We start from the raw sequence: 20,088 nt of genomic DNA, 5'->3' as shown, positions 1-20,088 counted from the left end.
CTAACGTGTTCAAAATGCTGTGTTAAGTTCTTTGCATTATGCCAGCATCAAATGAACGTGACATAGAACGATCAGGTAGAAGCTAGTTGACAACTAGATTTACAGAGAGGATGGTTTCCTGGGGAAGAGGCAGTGAACACAGATCATGTAGGTATTTGGGAATGGAAAGGCGAAGGGGTGATAGTCTGAGGGGGAGGGATGGATGAAAGAATTGCGAGAAGGGGAGAAGGACACTGGTCAGGTTGCAAGGAACAGGGCTCTTCTCCCTCCCTGTGAGTTTGGAGCAATTTATACCTATTTTATCCAGAAGATTAATTTTTAGACCGGCTGAAGAAAATGAAATTCTCTTAGTGAATGTGTGGATTATGAGCCTTAATTTTCAGTGTTTCTTGCATGGATTTTCCTTTTACTTCTTTTAGAACAGGGGCTCTCAGGCTCTGGTATTACCAGGGTTACCTGAGACGCTTACTTCAGATACAGACTGTAGGGCCTCTGCCCTCAGGAGTCCACGTCATTAGCTTCAGGTCGGGCCTGGGAATCACATAGATTGTAAAATGTGTCGCAGGCCTTCTTGATGCCAGTGTTTGGTCAACCGTACATGAAAGCCCTTGTTTCAGAAGTCCAACCTGAAATTGACTGTGCCACCTCTTTAAGGAGGTCTTAGGGCGTTGGCAGTGGTCTCCGAGGGATGGTTTTTATTTGTGTCTTAGTACTCCTCGTTTCTAAACCATTTTACAGAAGTAACAAGAAAAGTCTAACCAGAATGTTAACTTCTCAATCTAACCTAAAGCTGTCTACACTCTGTCATCAGAATCACACAGAATAAATTAAAAATAATTATGTAAGAAAATATGTAAGTATTAAAACATTAGATTCCGTTTTAATTTATATTTCATTTCAGACTATACCGTCAGAATGTCGACTTTTGTACAGTATCACATGAAACGTGCTCTATGTTACTGGGTTGTTTTTTTTTTTTTTTTTTTTTTGCGGTACTTGGGCCTCTCACTGTTGTGGCCTCTCCCGTTGCGGAGCACAGGCTCTGGACGCGCAGGCTCAGCGGCCATGGCTCACGGGCCCAGCCGCTCTGCAGCATGGGGGATCTTCCCAGACCGGGGCACGAACCCGTGTCCCCTGCATTGGAAGGCGGACTCTCAACCGCTGGGCCACCAGGGAAGCCCTGTTATTGGGTTTTGATCTTATTCCTAGTACATTGCCCTAGGAATACATCAAGGAATTGTGATAATAAGGGTGTGGAAAGCAATATGGAAATAGAAAGTGTTCAAGAACGTAGGGATCCAAAAGAAGATTGAGTCAAGTGCTAGTGTCCTGTAGAAAGTGAGAGACCGTTCCTCAGGGCCGTAGTTTACCCTGCAAGGGGAGGTGGAATCAGCAGAGAGCAGGCATGTCTATTTCAAGGTCCTGTCTGTAGCCATAGGTAAGTGTATTTCAGGGCCTATAACAAGTCCTGTAAGTGTGGGAATGCTTTTCTCCCTCCACACATCCTGGAAGTGATTTCTTTCAGCCCCTGGCTTTAAAACCCATTTGTGTGCCAGTGACCCTCAGGCCCCTTTCTCTTCCGGACCTTTCCTCTGATCTTTAAATTTGGACGTCCATCAGTCTGCCTAGTGGCTCAGTTTGGATGTAGCAGGCATCTCAGTCTTCACGTGTCTGAAAGTAGACTGATCTTTGTCCCCAGTCTGTTCCCGCCCTGTGGTTCCCCCTCTCAGTTGATGGACAATCCCATCTCTCCAGGTATTCAGCCAAGAGCCATAGCGTCTACCTTTGATACCTCTCTTTCTTTCACATCCCATTTCCAGTCTGCTGGGAAGTCCTTTCAGCCCTCCCGATATATTCCAGCACGTCTGGACCACTTTTCATCGCTGCTCTTCCTGCCAGTCAGATCCAGGCCTCCATCATCTTTGCCCTCGATTGTTGTGACAGCCTCCTCCTTGTTTGCTTGCTTTAGCCCCTGCATTCCTTCAGTGTCTTCTTTTTTTGTTGTTGTTGTTGTTCGCGGGCCTCTCACTGTTGTGGCCTCTCCCATTGTGGGGCACAGGCTCCGGACGCGCAGGCTCAGTGGCCATGGCTCACGGACCCAGCCGCTCCGCGTCATATGGGATCTTCCCGGACCGAGGCCCGAACCCATGTCCCCTGCATCGGCAGGCGGACTCTCAACCACTGCACCACCGGGGAAGCCCTCCTTCAGTCTCTTCTTAACGGCAGGTGGAGGGGTCCTTCTGGATCATGTCACTGGCTCTGTGCAGGTTCTCCCTGTTTGTTCCGCAGCGCAGTCCAGAGTCCTCCCAGGGGCCTACAGAGCGCTGCACGGCCCGACTCCCTGCCCCTCCTGACCCACCGGCTGCTGCTTCTCCCCTTTCACGTTGCCCCGGACATAGTGGCTTCTGTGTGCTTCTCTGATCGTTCCACTTTGCCCTGTGGCTCTTTGCACTGTTCTTTCCCTTTGGGTAACTCCTTCATCTCCTTCCAGCCTTCTCGTTGAGAGCGGCGTCTTTACATACCGTCTTCCCTCTCCCTGCCCTGGCACTCCTGCTCCCTCTTCCTGCCCTACCCCCGCCAGGTCGCCAGAGTGTTTACCACCTTCTAACATACTGTAGGACAGATCTAACTGTTTCATCCTCTGTCTGTTGTCTGTCTCCCCTGTGAGAATGTAAGCTCCATGAGGGGGAAGAAACATTTGGGTTTCTTTTTTTTCAGCAATGTGTCAGAAACCCTTAGACCAGAAGCTGGCACATTGTAGGTTCTCAGTAAACATTTATCAACTTAATTGAGCACAGCAGACTGGATGTTTCCATACTGAAAAACTGTAATCTGTAGTGGAGCAAGAGATTTGTTGCTGTTACCTAATTTTGTGTTACAAACCACCACCCAACGTTTGTAGCTAAAACAATAATATCTCTCACAGTTTTGGAGGTTGACAGGCTCAGTTGGACAGTTTTTCCTTAGAGTCCCTCCTGTGTAGTTAGACAGGGGCTGAGACTGGAGTCACCTGAGGGTTACTTCATCCCCAGGACTGGTGCCTGGGCTGGGTGGCTGGAAAGCTGGGGGCTGGTCGGGCATCTCTTTTAACAAGTGGCATCTCCACCTGGCTGGCTTGGGCCTCCTCACAGCATGGCTGTACATGTGATTTCTTACATGGTGGCTGACTTCCCACAGAGCCAGAAGAGTTCCAGAAGGTTAGCTGCAAGTCTTCTCACAGCCTTAGGTGCCCCAGAACCATTTCACCACTTGACGTGGGGATACAGCAGGCACACACCAAGAGGGGAGAATTGATGCTTTGCATCTGCAAAAGCAGTGGTTAAGAAAGCAGTTCTCATCAGTTTGCCTTAGACAGGTTCTGACTTTACTGCATACTAGTTGTCTGATCTCAGGCAAATTATAACCATTTGGCATTCAATTTCTCATCTATAAAATACAGATAAGTAATCTTAAATTAGATAACTAGACGCTTATGACATTAGACATACTTTGGTGGGAGAGTTTGAGACACATTGTTAAAGAAAGTGAAAGTTGATCTAATTACACTAATTAGTTATATTAAGGATATTACATTTCCAGTCATCTTGGCTACAAGTTATCTGTTTAAAAGCAGAAGATACCAGTAATTGGAGAGTCTACGGTTTATGACCACGGAGAGATACTCATTCAAGTCTTCAGCCTTGAATGCGTGCGTAGGTGAGGAAAAATGCCACAAAATCATCCTAACACTTAATTATTTAATTTTTTTGCTATTATTAGATATGTATTTGATAGCTGTCATATACAAAATAAAACGTCATATAGAAAGCACTTACTACAAATGGATTCCTAATTTTGTTTCCATATCTGTTTGGCAATGCTGCACATGTGTTTATTGGCAAACACGAGAAGAATTCCACCTTCTTGGGGGTGCGCTCCACCTCCACCTAACGTGCACCTCTTCAGCGTGTGGTGTGATGTGGATGGCTCGTCTAAACCACTGCCAGTTTCTCGGAAGCAAAGTCATGAAAAGGCATTCAGAGGAGCCGTGTGTACCTGATGTTCTGACAAAGAGCATGCAGTTAATTTGCTTCTGAACATCCATAAGTAAAGAATTTCTGGGTTCTTTTTGAAATCGTTTCCTAATCTCATGCCAAAATGTTAGTTCTGTTTGTACCTAGGTGCAGTCCTAGTACATAAAAACCTTGGAGTAACAGGTCTTTTCCCCCCCCCGCCACTTTCTTTATTATCATTGCTGAGTTCCTTTACTGTAATGTAATAGTGTAACAGAAGGATCACTGAACTAAAGGTCAGGTGATCTGGGTTTTAGTTTTCTAGTTTATATAATCTTTTTTCTATTCACTTCACCTTCTCTGTTTAGTCTACCTTCTCATAGGGTATTGTAAAGATAAAGTGAAATGAGGAAACTCTGTAAAAGGGTAAAAACAAATAGTAGTCAGATACGAGGTATTATAATGGAAGGAAGATATTTGTACACTTTGCATAGTACTGAAGAGATTAAAGATTTCAAAAATCTTTGTGCTGAAAACCTTAGACGATCTGTGTGGTAGAAAGTTGTGTGTCTAGTGATAAGTATCTGTGAGCAAATGGCACGACGTCTGTTCCTCCTTCCTTTACTTTTTGTAGCGTTTTTACTTTTTCCAGATGAATGTCCTTATTTCTGCCCTCTTTCCTACCACCCAGTACACACATTTACCCACAAATACTATTTTTTTTCCTTAAAAGGGAGCTACCATTAAGAAAGATGAACACACCGGCGCCATCGCTGTGGCCAGAATCATGAGAGGAGGAGCTGCAGACAGAAGTGGTGAGAGTTTAAATGTTGGGCGGGTGTGGACAGGTCGTGTGGATTTTATGTGTCACATGTCCAGGATGTAACTAAGAGGATAACTGTCTTTTGATACAATACAGCAAAACAGTAATAAGATATTGTACTCTGTTAAAATGTGGGAACCTATTTAAATAAATGGTAAATTTCATTCTAGAATACTTTACGGTCTTAGCTTATATGAGCTTCCAAGGTTATGTTAAGACTTATTTCAATGTTTCTGATTTGAAAAGTACTACTGAAAGCATGCAGCCTTTTAAAAAATTATCTTTAAGATGAAAGTCATGTGCATCTCTAGAAAAAGACCGAGACGCCTCTGCTGTTCCTTTGGCAGCGTTGTGATGTTATGGCCTTGGCGAGGCTGGAGCCTCAGCCTCTGAAACCTCAGAGGCCTGAGATGCGTGCCCTTGCGTGCACTGAGGGCACCACACGGTGCTTTCAGGACGGGTGCACTGCAAACCACGGTTTCTTTTGTACGTAACACTGCTTACTTTCTGAATTTGCGATTTTTCAGGTCTTATTCACGTTGGCGATGAACTCAGGGAAGTGAATGGGATACCTGTCGAGGATAAAAGCCCTGAGGAAATCATTCAGATCTTGGTAAGCTGAAAATTTACTTAAAAACTGCAGTGAAAATGAGGTTGAATCAGTGTATTTCAGACCTGGTTGTGAACACAGGATTTGGATTTAATAGTACAGGGTTTGGATCCCAGCGCTGTTACTTAATCCCCCTTATGTCCTTGGAAAATACCTTAATCTTTTTATTTCCTCCCTGTTTTCATCTACAGAATGAGAATAAGAAGTGGTAACTCTCTCACTGGAGTGTCTGGAGCGTTAAATGAGCCAATGTAGATCAAGAGTTTGACAGGGCCCATCTCAGATTAGGTCCTTAATACATGGCACCTACTCTGTTCTTGAGGATGCATTTATCTCTGTCTCTAGGGGCTATGCTTTCCGGGCATATAAAAAAGTGAAACTAACTTAGATGTCTTATGAAATCTAAAACAAAATGAAATTATTATAAGCCTTGGCAATATAAATTCTCAAGTTCATTTGTAAGGATAGAATAAAGGGAGACTGTCCCTGTTACATATGCAAACATGTTATTAACCTATAAAGAGTTTAGAATCTCAAAATAGACCTCAGTATATATGAAAATTTAGTGTATGATTAAGATGGCATTTTAAATCAGTGTGAAAGCAGTGAGATCATTTCATAAATGGTATTGGTTTAATTGATTTTTCAGTTAGAAAAAATAGTCCTTATTTTATAACTCACACAAAAATAAATCCCCTCAAATCAAGTACGTTTTTTAAAAAGTCATAAAAAGTAGAGAAAGGTTTTTTTAACCTTGATGTGAAATTCAAATAGAAAAATAACTGATGACTAGAATTGAAAACTTTTTCTACAGTAAAAGATGCTGTACATAAAATTTAAAAGACAAATGAGATCATAGGCAAAATATTTTCAATTTATATGATAGAAGGCTCATATTTTAATGTATATAGAGAGTTCTTAATCATTAAGAAAGAAACGGTTACAGAAAAATCAGCAAAGTGTATGTACAGAGAATTACAAAAGAAGACATGATGTCTGAAAAATATTGGATTGGTAGTTATTTAAAAGCTTGGTAATGCCCAGAGTTAGCCAGATTATAAGGAAATAGATATGTTTATATGCTTTTTTGGTAGGGTAAACTAATAGAACCTTTTGAGATGGCTATCTGAAACTATCCATTTTATTTTTATTTATTTTTTATTTTATTTTATTTTTTTTTTTCTTTTTGCGGTATGCGGGCCTCTCACTGTTGTGGCCTCTCCCGTTGCGGAGCACAGGCTCCGGACGCGCAGGCCCAGCGGCCATGGCTCACGGGCCCAGCCACTCCGCGGCATGTGGGATCCTCCCAGACCGGGGCACGAACCCGTATCCCCTGCATCGGCAGGCGGACTCTCAACCACTGCGCCACCAGGGAGGCCCTGAAACTATCCATTTTAAATTTGCATACCCCTTAATCAAGAAATTCAACTGTTGCAAATTAACCCAAAGGAAATAGTTTCAAATGTGTATACACGAGATATTTTAAACATATTTAGAAACTATCAAGAAGGTTGAATTGATTGTCATTCATTCACGTGGTGGATTACTGTGAAGCATTCACAGTGGCTGATAGACCTATATGACTTGGTCATAATAGTCATACTAGTAATTGCTTACACTGATTGAACCCTTGATGATACTGTTCTGAGGGCTTTACATACATTAAAACGGCAGTCCCCAGCCTTTTCGGCACCGAGGACCGGTTTCGTGGAAGACAGGGGTCGGGGAAGGTTTCGGGATGATTCGAGTGCATTACATGTATTGTGCACTTTATTTCTGTTATTATTACATTGTGATATATAATGAAATAATTACACAACTCACCATAATGCAGAATCAGTGGGAGCCCTGAGCTTGTTTTCACTTGCCACTCACCGATAGGGTTTTGTTATGAGGCTGCAAGCAGTTGACTTATTACGGTCTCTGTGCAGTCAGACCTCTCTGCTAATGATGATCTGTATTTGCAGCCGCTCCCCAGCGCCAGTGTCACTGCCTCAGCTCCACCTTGGATCATCAGGCATTAGATTCTCATAAGGAACACGCAGCCTAGATCCCTCGCGTGTGTGGTTCACAGTAGGGTTCGCGCTCCTATGAGCATCTAATGCCACCGCTGATCTGACAGAAGGCGGAGTTCAGGTGGTAGTGCAAGCGATGGGGAGCGGCTGTAAATACAGATGAAGCTTCGCTGGCTCACCCGCCACTCGCCTCCTGCTGTGTGACCCGGTTCCTAATAGGCCACAGACCAGTACCAGTCCGTGGCCCAGGGGTCGGGGACACCTGCATTAAAACACACACACACAAACTAGAAGAAGGGGAAGGGATTATAGAGAAGACTTGCTTTCTTTCTACTTATGCAATTTAGTATTATATAAATTCTTAATAAGGTTAGTGAGTTACTTTTATGATAAGCAATAACAGTGATATTACCATTTTGAAACCACTCCTTTATAAAATTCTGATATTTATACTATTAAACCCCAAGAGACTCACATAAAATGGGGGTTTAATAGTATAAATATCAGAATTGGAGCTGCTTCCATATGCTGATAAAAGCTGATTCAATGCAACTTTTCCCATCCTGGCTTTCAGTGACTTCATGCTGATAAATTGAAACTGGCTGTGATGGGAGTATTCACACCATGGAAATTGGCAAACAATATCAATCAGGGCCTTTTTAACAAAATGGAGTTCTGGTCACCAGCACACACTGATAGTAGAGCCTCAGGGAGGTCCACCACCCCTCCCCCTCCCACCTTTCCTCCCTGTCTGCCTGTCCTCCTAAATATGTACTTAGTGCTTTCACAGAGCTTACAATTTAGTGAGGGTAACAGACATTAAGAAATAATTGTGTAAATAATTACATAGATATGGTTATGACGAATGCTAAAAAGAGAGAAAGAATGACGTAAGAGTGTGTTAAAGGCAGACCTACTCTTTAAAAAAATTTTTTTGAAGTACAGTTACTTTGCAATGTCATGTTAGTTTCAGCTGTACAGCAAAGTGATTCAGTTACACACACACACACACACGTATATACATATGTATATTCTTTTTCAGCTTCTTTTCCATTGTAGGTTATTACAAAATATTGAGTAGAGTTCCCTGTGCTACACAGCAGATCCCTGATAGGAAGACCTACCCTTGTCTGAGGTAGTCAGCAAAGAATTTTGGGTATTGTTGCTTGCTTTAATTAAATTAGAATACAGTCTTTTCATCTTTTAATTAATCTGCTACATTTGGTACTTTGCTTACTAACCAGAATATAATAGAGATGAGTGTTTTCCATTATTTTTCTGATGAGCATCGCAACTAATTGAATCATGTATTTATAGCCCCATTACTGGCAGTTGTAGGAATTTTGTCCCTGAAACCTGGCTGCCGAGCCTTGGGTGCAGTGGTCTGAGCCTCTCACATGGTCTGTTCTTGCCATTTAATCCTGTTTAAGGCACTGTGCATATTCTGTCTTTCTATTTTGAGGTAACTCAACATGGATGGTAATACATTCATCGGCATTTTTAAAGTGCACAGGAGGTAAAAGTGGTTTTAGTGGTTAATGTTTTTTAACTTATTTGACAAACTTTAGTGCCTTCTCACGTTACAGGAATTTCTACAAAAATAGTTTCCTCGGTTTGTTCTGTCTAAGAGTAGAAACCCCAAGCTTGTAAATTTTTAGCATCGTTTCATTTTCTACCTATTTGACTTTCTTCCTCCTTGGCTCCAGAGGTTTTCTTGTAACTCTTTCTTTCCTCTGACATCAGGCTCAGTCTCAGGGCGCAATCACATTCAAGATTATACCCAGCATCAAGGAGGACACACCATCAAAGGAGGGCAAGGTAACCATTCCTCAGAAACCCTTTTTTTGTGGGAACCAATGTTTTTCCATTTACTAAATATCCTCTTTGTCACAACAAGTTTATCTTAATATTCTGTTTCTTAAATAAATCAGAGTTCGAAGAATGTTGGCCACTTCACATTTATTTTTTATCTTTATTCATCTGAAATGGAACTTTCTTCCAGATGTTTATCAAAGCCCTCTTTGACTATGACCCTAATGAGGATAAAGCAATTCCATGTAAGGAAGCTGGGCTTTCTTTCAAAAAGGGAGATATTCTTCAGATTATGAGCCAGGATGATGCAACATGGTGGCAGGCGAAGCACGAAGGAGATGCCAATCCCAGAGCAGGCTTGATTCCCTCAAAGCATTTCCAGGAAAGGTGAGTTCCTGGCACGGAATCATGGCCTGTCTTCAGCTGACCTTTTGTTCTCTGCAAAATACCATTCCAGCATAGTTGTGATAAAATAAGCACTAAAACCTTGCCTTAGAATTCCTTATCCCTCAGGTTTGGATTTCTGTTTTGTCTAACGAAGTATGAATAATGACCAAAAATAATATGACAGTCTCAGGTCGTATTCAGTTTTTGTTACGAAACAAATGGAAAATAGCACATTAATATCTGAAACTGTATTGATGTGAAAGATGGAAAAATAAAGAAGAGTGATTTCAGAGTGGGGAGAATTTATAAAAATTTGAAAGTAGAGGATTTATTTCTTAATTTGAGTAGATTGCATTGTGTTCATTTTTTCCTCCAACGTTCCATTTTTTTTCTTAAGGCTTTTAATGTTTTGGTGTTATGTTAATCTTGGATCTGTACTGAAAATTGATAGGCATATTGACCTTCTTTTCCCCCAGGAGATTGGCTCTGAGACGACCAGAAATATTAGTCCAGCCCCTGAAAGTTTCCAACAGGAAATCATGTAAGTTTGTTAATCAGAATGCAGAGTAACTAAGTCTTGCTGTTTACTTTTGGCTATTACAGCAGGTGTTTGTGGTAGAATAAGAGATCCTATTACCTGTGATAGCATTTGGATCATCATTTCCCAAGAACCAACACGTAAGAAATTCATAGTGGGGATAGTAAAGTGAATCTTCTGAAGAAAGGGGTGTTTGGGGTTGTTTATAATAAACCCATGACTCACTCGTTAAGGAAAAAACTAATAACTACGACTCTCTTTGATTCTGAGTTTAGGTATTTTATAATGTAACCCAAAATGCAACTCTTATTTCTCTAAAGCTAGGAGGTTTGGATAAGATATTTCTTGGTAAAGATTGGAGGAAAAAAATCCGTCACTTTCTTGGGCACAGAAGCAATTGTGCCTAAAACAGTCGTTCCTGTTCTCCTTTCTTCCTTGCTTATTTTGACATCACAGTAACTCTGACCTTCAACCCGTCTGTTCAGAGTTATTACCGAACTAGATTAAAAGAAAATAAGAATAAGAAAAACAATGATGTAGGATTACTGGAAAAGAATGCTTTTTCTTTTAACCTACGCTTCTCTCAGATTCTCTTTACTTCTCACCTCCCACCTCTTGTAAGTCCCCATCCTACTTTATCTTCTCTGCTTCATGGTTCTAGATATTTTAAGAGTTAAAAAAAAAAAGCCCTTTTGTTTTCAGCATAGAAATTGTACGTTAAAAGGTGAAATGAGCAAATAAATGGTCCTGGAATTTCACACCAACATCTGTTTTTAGTATCGTTGCATTTTTTCCCATCTCCTGTTATTTCTGTCAGTTTGTAGAAGCCTAGAGCCCAGGAATCACGTTATAAGGGAGCCAGACTACAGTCGAGTATAAATCTCACAAGCAAGCTTCAGGTCGAGCGCTGATTCAAAAGCCTGCTTGTTCTTGCTCTGTTAAGTCTGGGCAGAAGGAAAAAACACTTGTCATAGAATGCCACATGTCCCGTGACATCAAAAGCTTCAAGTTTAACCAGAATGTTGCATTGTTCTTAAGTGTGATGAATTTTCACTGGCAGCTCATCCCGTGGAAAGGAGCTCTGAGGCCTCTGCCTGACTTGCTCTTCGAGGGTTTTTTAAATTTGGGGGCCTGCACATTTCTTATACATTTGGTGCATGTGGGATAAAATGTGTCTAACTTGAAAATGAAATAAATGTGATTCTACTCGAATCTGAATCCATACTCTAGTTTGCTTGAGTTTTAGGCCACTTAGAAATGTGTAATTGGTTATAATTATGAATTTTCACTTACTTAAAATTTTTGATGTATTTTTTTTGTTTTAAAGAACTGTGCAAAGTAGAGAGATTGTCTTCTTAATAGCTCTCCCCAAACTGGTTTCAGGATAAATGTGTGTGAGTGTGTGTGTGTGTATGTGTGTGTGTGTGTGTAGAACACTAATTGTAATGGAGGCTGTTTTGTCTTTGGATTTACATAATTTCTTTTTTTTAATTTAATTTTATTTATGTTTTTATACAGCAGGTTCTTACTAGTGATCTATTTTATACACATCAGTGTCTACACGTCAATCCCAATCTCCCAATTCATCCCACTGCCCCACCACCGAACCCCTCTTTCCCCCCACCACCGGTGTCCATACGTTTGTTCTCTACATCTGTGTCTCTATTTCTGCCCTGCAAACCGGATCATCTGTACCATCTTCCTAGGTTCCATGTATATGCGTTAATACATGATATTTGTTTTTCTCTTTCTGACATACTTCACTCTGTATGACAGTCTCTAGGTCCATCCACGTCTCTACAAATGACCCAGTTTTGTTTCTTTTCATGGCTGAGTAATATTCCATTGTATATACGTGCTGCATCTTCTTTATCCGTTCGTCTGTTGATGGGCATGTAGGTTGCTTCCATGACCTGGCTATTGTAAATAGTGCTGCAGTGAACATTGGGGTGCATGTGTCTTTTTGAATTATGATTTTCTCAGGGTATATGCCCAGTAGTGGGATTGCTGGGTCATATAGTAATTCTATTTTTAGTTTTTTAAGGAACCTCCATACTGTTCTCTACAGTGGCTGTATCAATATGCATTCCCTCCAACAGTACAAGAGGGTTCCCTTATCTCTGTACCCTCTCCAGCATTTGTTGTTTGTAGATTTTCTGATGATGTCCATTCTAACCAGGGTGAAGTGATACCTCATTGTACTTTTGATTTGCATTTCCCTAATATGAATCTACATAATTTCTTTTATATGTTAATACTCCAGTGTTTGAGCTTCAGGACTTGTCTTTATGGAATGTGGTCGTCCTTTCACCCTTTCTTCCTTTTTTTGTCTCTCTGTCTTTTATTTTTAACCTAGATTTTGATTCACTGAGAGATACATTGTTTGTTCTCACAGGTAGATGTTCTTTACTTTTAAATAAAAAAATAAATCTGATCAATATTATCCAAAGTAAATACAGCATGTAGTCAATACAGCCTCGTTCAGAGAGACCATATACTTCGTGAAAATTAAATAGAAGGCTACTGTCTTTATTCTCAAATAATTGAAATTCCATTTGAAATTTCTTTGAATGTTGTCTCATAAACCCCTGAACTCAAAAGTTATACAAAAATCATTGCACTGGATCTGAACATTTAATTATTTATTTATTTTTAAATTTATTCATTTGGCCTCACTGCACGGCATGTGGGGGGATCTTAGTTCCCTGACCAGGGATGAAACCCGCACCCGTTGCATTGGAAGCGCAGAGTCTTAACCACTGGACTGCCAAGGAAGTCCCTGGATCTGAATATTTTTAAAAGCATTTAAGAGCACTTTGTTTTGTATTTGAAAGTGATTTTTTTTTTTTTTAATGTAACTAAATCTTGTAAAGACCATCTTAACACTTCCTGGACTTCAACCTTTGGTACTTAGATTTTTGGAATAGGACATTCGTTATCATGCCCTTTGCTAAATTATAGAATAATACTATGAAGAAAAGCAGAAAGTTGATATAAAATCCTTTATTTTTATATTTTATTTTATTGAAAAAAATCTGTATATATTTTATAATCGATCTATTTAATTACATTGAATAGTCATGGAATAGGTTTTAAGAAAATTTCTGATTTAATATAAAATTTCTAAAAGAAGAATAATTCTCTCATGTTGGTGTTTATAAATTTATGAAAAATACTCATGTTGATAAAAATTTTCTGCACTAAATTTCACAAGTGCTCTTTAAACCTAGGAAGATATTGGTTAAGCATTGAGTTTACAATAATGACTTAAAGGCCATTAGCCAGTTAACTTTTTTGACAAACTGATTGCTTTTGTATTAGTAGGGTTTTACTCTTTATTTGATTCACAGCGTATCATCATAACTGAAGTCTGCATGGAGGAAAAGTTCATGGGAGATGGCTCTGGCGCTGTAGGGCTTCAGCTAGTGTGCTCACAGAGGTCAGAAGGGACTGAGCATCCCAGTACTCTTATCTCTGCCTTTATATTTGTGCTAGAACTCTGGGTCCAGGCTCCATGGTTAAAAAATCAGAAGCCATGGTAGTACCGACCTCCTCAGGCTTTTAAACTGGCGCCCTTACGCAAAACTCTGAGTGTGGGTGGTGTTCATCCTTGGTGCTTGGTTATTTCCACTCCTTGGGAATCTTGGCGTATCTAATGCATATATAGAAAACAGGCTCCTCAAACGAAGTAATTTGCCTCTTACACATTCCTAAAAACTAAAACATGAACTCTTAAAACTAAAACATTCTGGGCTTCCCTGGTGGTGCAGTGGTTGAGAGTCCCACCTGCCGATGCAGGGGTCATGGGTTCGTGCCCTGGTCCGGGAAGATCCCACATGCTGCGGAGCGGCTGGGCCCGTGAGCCATGGCCGCTGAGCCTGCGCGTCCGGAGTCTGCGCTCCGCAATGGGAGGGCCACAGCAGTGAGAGGCCCGTGTACCGCAAAAAAACAAAACACAAAAACTAAAACATTCCTAGATCTTAGAAGCTTGATGTGGGAACTCATCTCCTCCTCTTTCTTCCTGCTGCTCCTCCCATTTTTTGGAGGAGTAGCTTATCCAACAAAGAGATTAATGACAGAATTTTATCTTCCCGCCCTCCCCCTTCATCTGATGCTAGGTTCTCACATAACAGGTTGATGTTAGTAATACAGACAGAGGAACAGACCCGGCAGGCTGACAGGTGTTCCTTGCTGTGACCAACGTTTAGACTGTTATCAGAAGGACACGGGGTGCGTGTTTGGGGTCCAAGTAAACGCCTATCTCATGTCTCAAGTAGCACGTAGGGGCAGTTCTCCTGACAGACACTTAGTAGCTTTCAGCTCTTGTGTTGATAGAATTTACCCTATGACTTTCCTGCCAAAACGTATTTCTACAGTTCAGTTGCATATATAAAGCCATATGATAGCACCTAACCTTTAAAAAGAAATATGAATTTCTTTGATTACTTGAAATATTGTTTGTTCCCTTTCTATTGAAACATAAGTATGTAAGTTAGGAATTAGCTTCTTAGTAGCATAAACATTAACTTCAATCCGATGTAACTTATATTTAAATCGAGTTCTTATTCACGTACTATATTTTACTGCAGAATGTTCAAGTATGATACTTACAGTGCTTGGTTTCCTTTTTTTAGTTATCAAAGTATAAATAGCTGAACATTTCTAATAATGCTGATTGAATAATATTAATGAAGACATTTTCTTTTACAAAATAGCTCTAATAGAATTCTAATAATAAATAAACCAGAAATCAAAAATGTACAATTTATTGACTTTTTAAAAATTAGAAGGTAAAGACACAAAATAGTTTAGAATTTGTTTTAACTGATTTTGATGGTTATCATGGGGGTAAAAAAGAAAATATTTGACTGCAGGCAAAAGGTGTCCATTCAAACAGGCTGTCACCAGATTCACTCAAAGACAAGTATTTTGCGGATTGCAGATCTCAAGCTACCAACAACAGAATTTAAACGTTGAGGAAAAGAGTGGATTCATTCTTCATGGTACCAGTGGTGTGGAAGACCAAACTTTTTTTTTTTTTTTTTTTTTTTTTTTTGCGGCACGCGGGCCTCTCACCGCTGTGGCCTCTCCCGCTGCGAAGCACAGGCTCCGGACGCGCAGGCTCAGCGGCCATGGCTCACGGGCCCAGCCACTCCACAGCATGTGGAATCTTCCCGAACCGGGGCACGAACCCGTGTCCCCTGAATCGGCAGGCGGACTCTCAACCACTGCGCCACCAGGGAAGCCCAAGACCAAACTTTTGAGAATACTATATATATCATTGCTCTGCAGGTTGTTGTAATACTACTTTCCAAGTTGAATAAGCACCTTCTTCCTGGCATCTTAGATAATGTTTATTTACTGTGTTCACACATAAATTTAATTCAGAAACGAACAAATAGCTTGCTTATGTTCTTAAATTTCTGTATCTAAAACTTTGTCAAACATTTTCTTAATATTGGTGGGATCATGTGTAACAGAAACATACGGGGTTTTAAAAATACTGGAAATATTTTTTTCCCCTGACACTCTTTGGGAGATGCCGGAGATCACAGCTCACGGAGAAAGAGGTGTAGATGAATTAAATTGTAAATTGCACATCTGATAGTTTACACCATGAGGTGATTGAGGTAAAGGCTTTTCTTGCTGCTTATTTTTCGTCTGTGATATCCTTACATATATAAAGATAACACTGTCAGGGTGTGTGTTTAGCTTTTCCAACTGAGAGGTTTTAAGCCATATGGTCTCTGGGGACCCGATGTCATGCAGGTAAGAGGGTTGATCAGCGGTTAGGGGTCTGGTCTTTGGTCATGGATCACTGCAGCCTTTTAGGGGAGATGGCATTGAGGGGTGAGGGTTCTGAGAAAGCAGTTTCTAGAGTGGGGCTCTAACTTTGCCCCAAGACTGTCCCACTGATAGAGACCAGTTTATCCACTTGTCAGGAGTATCAGACATGTCCCACACGGGGTGACCTCCAGTGACCGAGAAAGTCCCTCCTGCCTGGTGCGCAGAGCTCATCAAATGCTTTTCATGCGAGCCTCCACACTCCTTTCTCTGAGGGCGGCAAGTCTCTCTCTTCGTGACCTTGGCCTCTCTCTGTGCATTTTATAATTGTCACATCCTGCACGTCAGTGCTTGATGACGTAGCGTGGACTTTTGCTGCGGCCGGGAGAGGAGAGGGCCCCTCCCCAGCTCTCCTGGCAGAGAAACACCTGAGAGGTTGATGTTTCTTTCGGGGCAGGCCAGAGGCTGGAGCAGCAGAAGGTGGACGGAAGTAGTCGGGAAACTTGAAAGAAATTTGTTATTTCCGATGACCTTTCCCCTGACGTGCATTTTCTGGCTTGAAGCTCCAGGTATTAAAAAGTGACTTTTGATGTGATGGCATAGCATGGTAGTTCAAAACTCAGACTCTGGAGCCAGACCGCGTGGGTCCACAACCCAGCTTTGCCACGTACGAGTGCTCCATCCGTCTCTGCCTCTGATTCCCCATCTGTAAGATGGGGATAATACTTCCGACCTCATAGAGTTGTTGGAAAATTAAGTTTATGCGTTTGACATCCATGCAGCAGTGCCTTACCAAAGGAAAAGGCCTGCCACATACCCCAACTGTCTTCTGAGGTCTTACCTTCTGTATATTTTCCCCCTTTGTTTTTCCTACTGGATGTCTATTAAGCATGATACTTGCTATTGGATATTTACGTGTGTGTTGTATTATGCTAAAAATACCATTCTCTTCCTACTTAAGAACTGCAAGGAGGAAATATTCTTTTGAATATTTATGGAGCCTATTTAGGACCTCTTATTAGAATATGAAATATACATATACTACATGTAATTTAAGTTACAGATTTTATTTTGTGGATTGGCTTTGGTGTGTGTGTGTGTGTGACATGGCTTTTATCATCTGATTTATGTGACATTGAGTCTTTAATCAAGAGTGCAATATTCGGGCGTCCCTGGTGCCACAGTGGTTGAGAGTCCGCCTGCCGATGCAGGGGACATGGGTTCGTGCCCCGGTCTGGGAGGATCCCACATGCTGCGGAGCGGCTGGGCCCGTGAGCCATGGCCGCTGAGCCTGCACGTCCAGAGCCTGTGCTCCACAACGGGAGAGGCCACAGCAGTGAGAGGCCTGCGTACTGCAAAAAAAAAAAAAAAAAAAGAGTGCAGTACTCAATCTATCCTGCTGTTTCTATCAGAAAATACACTCTGTTTAACAATCAACTTTACAGCAGAAATGTCTGAGATCACAGGTTGATCAGTCTTAGACACAGCTTGTGTTATTTCTACCTAGATGCCTGGCTTGGCTATCCTGTGTCACATCATTCATTGTTTGTTTTCTACTAATTTGTTTTAGATGCACAGGACATTTCAGAGCTACTAAGAAATGAGGATAAATAAACTCACAACTTGAGTGACTCATACTGTGAGCCTGAGTAATAATGATTTGCTTGTCATTTTGGCAAATACTATCCAGATAGAGCTAACGCAGTTTGAAGGACCATAGGTATTTGAAAAGTAAAAATAGGTTGTTGTGCACACTTTCTCCTAAGTGTTTTCTTTGGCTGTCGTGCTGTACGTGAAGAGAGGAGTGAGCAGAGAACTGTTCTTATCGGTCCTGTTCACTCTGTAAGGTCGTGTAGCAAAATATCTCCTACCTTGACTTGTGGTTACAATTTGCTTCTGTTAAATTTCCAGTTCTTTCTCCCCCCTCAACTGAAGATGTGTCTCCTAGGTCAAACCTAACTCATAAAATGCTGTCTTATTAGTAACTTAAGAATTATTTCAGATTACTTCTTAAGATACTTTTCATCAAGTAATATAGACAGAATGAAAAGAAAGGGTTCTGTCTGATTCATTTCATATGTGTAATAAGTTGACAATTGTCAAGATATTGTTAAATTTACAGCATATATAGACATTTTAAAGGCGAAATTTGTTGTTTCTAAAATGTTTACTTCTTTTCACTGTTTCCATCATGAAATATCCTCAGTTCTAAACAGATTAGTTTAGAAACAGAGCAGTTCCATGAAAATAAAAATAATCCCCTTATTGAAGGTATTATTTTGAAAAAAATACTGATATTTTTTCCTGGTTATTTTCCCCTTTGGGGTATTTAATAAGCTATATGAAGACTTTGTGTTTTTACTGCTTAAGTGTATACATTATTTTTAGACCATAACTACCGTGTAGTCTAAAATGTAGTTTTTCACAAATTCTATTTATTCATTGACTAATTACTTTGAAATATTTAAAATGCGTTTGTTTTTTTCCTTTGGCTTTTCTAAGATGAGGAAACAGTTGAGTGTGGTAGGTGGATTTTTTTTGTCCCTTGGATGTAACATCTTCCTACTTTAATTGTGTTTTCTACACATTTAATCATATCCTCTTTTTTTTTTTTTTGTGCTTCTCAGAGGAAATAAAAGGTACATGTATAAAAGTTTCCCTGCGTAGTCTAGTAACTTTGTTTAGCACACATATGTAGAGGATTAAGTTGACCATAGCAAGCAGTTTGTAAAAGATCATGGTATATCCCAACTTTCATTGTAACATTACAGTACCATCAGTTGTGGTTGGACTTCGTTTTTGAAAGAAATGTACACTTTTTTTTGCTTCATATAGCAGAAATATACGCAGTATTCTAATGTAGTACATTGTTTTTATCTATCAGTAGTCTCGAATAAAGATGAATGAAGAAAGCAATGTTATTCAGATACGCTGACAGACTTATTATTGCATAAGGGTGTGAGGAGAGTCTCTCAACTATTTGATTTCTACACAGTCTGTGCTGTTAGTTTTAGAAGTATATTTATTTAAAGATTAGAAGCCGAAAATAAGTAGGACTCCATGACTCAAATTAAAATGTTAAGATATGCATAACCCAGTATTCATTTAATTCCTGGAAATAATTAATAGCACATTGTTTATTTTAAAATGTTTTCATCTGTTCATCTTTTTAAAACAAAATAAAAACAGAAGTACTGTGCCTTTATTCCTTCCCCGCCTGGACTCTCTTTTTATCAAAAGAAAGGCTGTATTTTCACTTTAACCTTTCTGTCTACTCCAGTGAGCCAAAATAAGAGCTATATTTTACATATTATCAAAGAGCCTGATTTACAAAAATAAATTTACTTTGGGGATCAAGTGTTGTAATTTTCTTGACTGTGAAAGTATAAATGTATCAGGCAAGTCTGTTATAATTTTCTTGGAACTGCAGTAAAGGCACTTCCAAAGAAGCTTGAAAAAAGAATTGCATGATGTTTCAAACGTTACTGTAAACTTAAATATAAAACACAATGTTTTATGTTTAAGAGTAGCATTGTGAGGTCTGTTCTATGCTGTGCTTTATGATTGTTTGAAGTGATTTGGTTTTTTTTGCGTCTGTGGCTGGGCTTCTAACTGTTCTGCTTTGTTTCTTGGCGTTTGTTCTGTCTGCTTTTACACTCCATCCAGAAGATGCTGAATATGGTGGTATCAGCAGTGGAACCTATCTAGGTGAGCAATTGGTCATGGAAGAGGATTTCTTTCTTTCTGTTGCTTTCTTTAAAGCCATTATACTGTTTTGTCTTAAATTAGCGTATTTTCATTAGCATGCTCTGGTATCAGCGGGGGTAGCATGAATCTTTATTTTAAACTGGCTCAATTGGTTGGACATAAAGGAAGTCAGTGTGTGCTTTGGTTTATTATTCAGGAAGCTTCCCAGATGCTCTATTTTGTAAACCCTCATATATTTTTTGATAGAGGGTGAAAAAGCATCTATATATGCTAAGTACGTTTACTGAATTAGTTGTATCTGGACTCTTCTAAATTATCTGGTTAGCTGTGAATTATTCAAAGCTTCTGAATAACTTATGTCTTCAACTTTTTGGTTCTGTTTTCTAATGATTTGTTATTCCCATAACACTCCCCAAATA

At 40.1% G+C, this 20,088-nt stretch overlaps 1 protein-coding gene across 4 annotated transcripts in view; it reads left to right on the top strand.

Annotated features, from left to right (window-relative positions):
- MPP7 (MAGUK p55 scaffold protein 7) overlaps positions 1-20,088 on the top strand; it is a 267,602-nt gene that overhangs the window by 173,156 nt on the left and 74,358 nt on the right. For 3 of the 4 annotated variants that reach the window (XR_014293831.1, XM_082618227.1, XM_082618228.1), the window contains exons 7-12: positions 4,726-4,807; positions 5,343-5,428; positions 9,184-9,258; positions 9,443-9,639; positions 10,116-10,180; positions 19,631-19,669. Coding sequence is in view for 3 of the 4 variants with exons in the window: in XM_082618227.1 (XP_082474353.1) it covers positions 4,726-4,807; positions 5,343-5,428; positions 9,184-9,258; positions 9,443-9,639; positions 10,116-10,180; positions 19,631-19,669 (544 nt within the window). In the remaining variant the exon portion in view is untranslated. The remainder of the gene's footprint in view (positions 1-4,725; positions 4,808-5,342; positions 5,429-9,183; positions 9,259-9,442; positions 9,640-10,115; positions 10,181-19,630; positions 19,670-20,088) is intronic. The other variant, XM_082618226.1, reaches the window with a different exon arrangement.

This window comes from Mesoplodon mirus (genome assembly GCF_964341445.2).
Source record: "Mesoplodon mirus genome assembly, chromosome: 4".
In the NCBI taxonomy this organism is placed as follows: domain Eukaryota; kingdom Metazoa; phylum Chordata; class Mammalia; order Artiodactyla; family Ziphiidae; genus Mesoplodon; species Mesoplodon mirus.
This window is presented reverse-complemented; position numbering and strand designations above follow the sequence as displayed.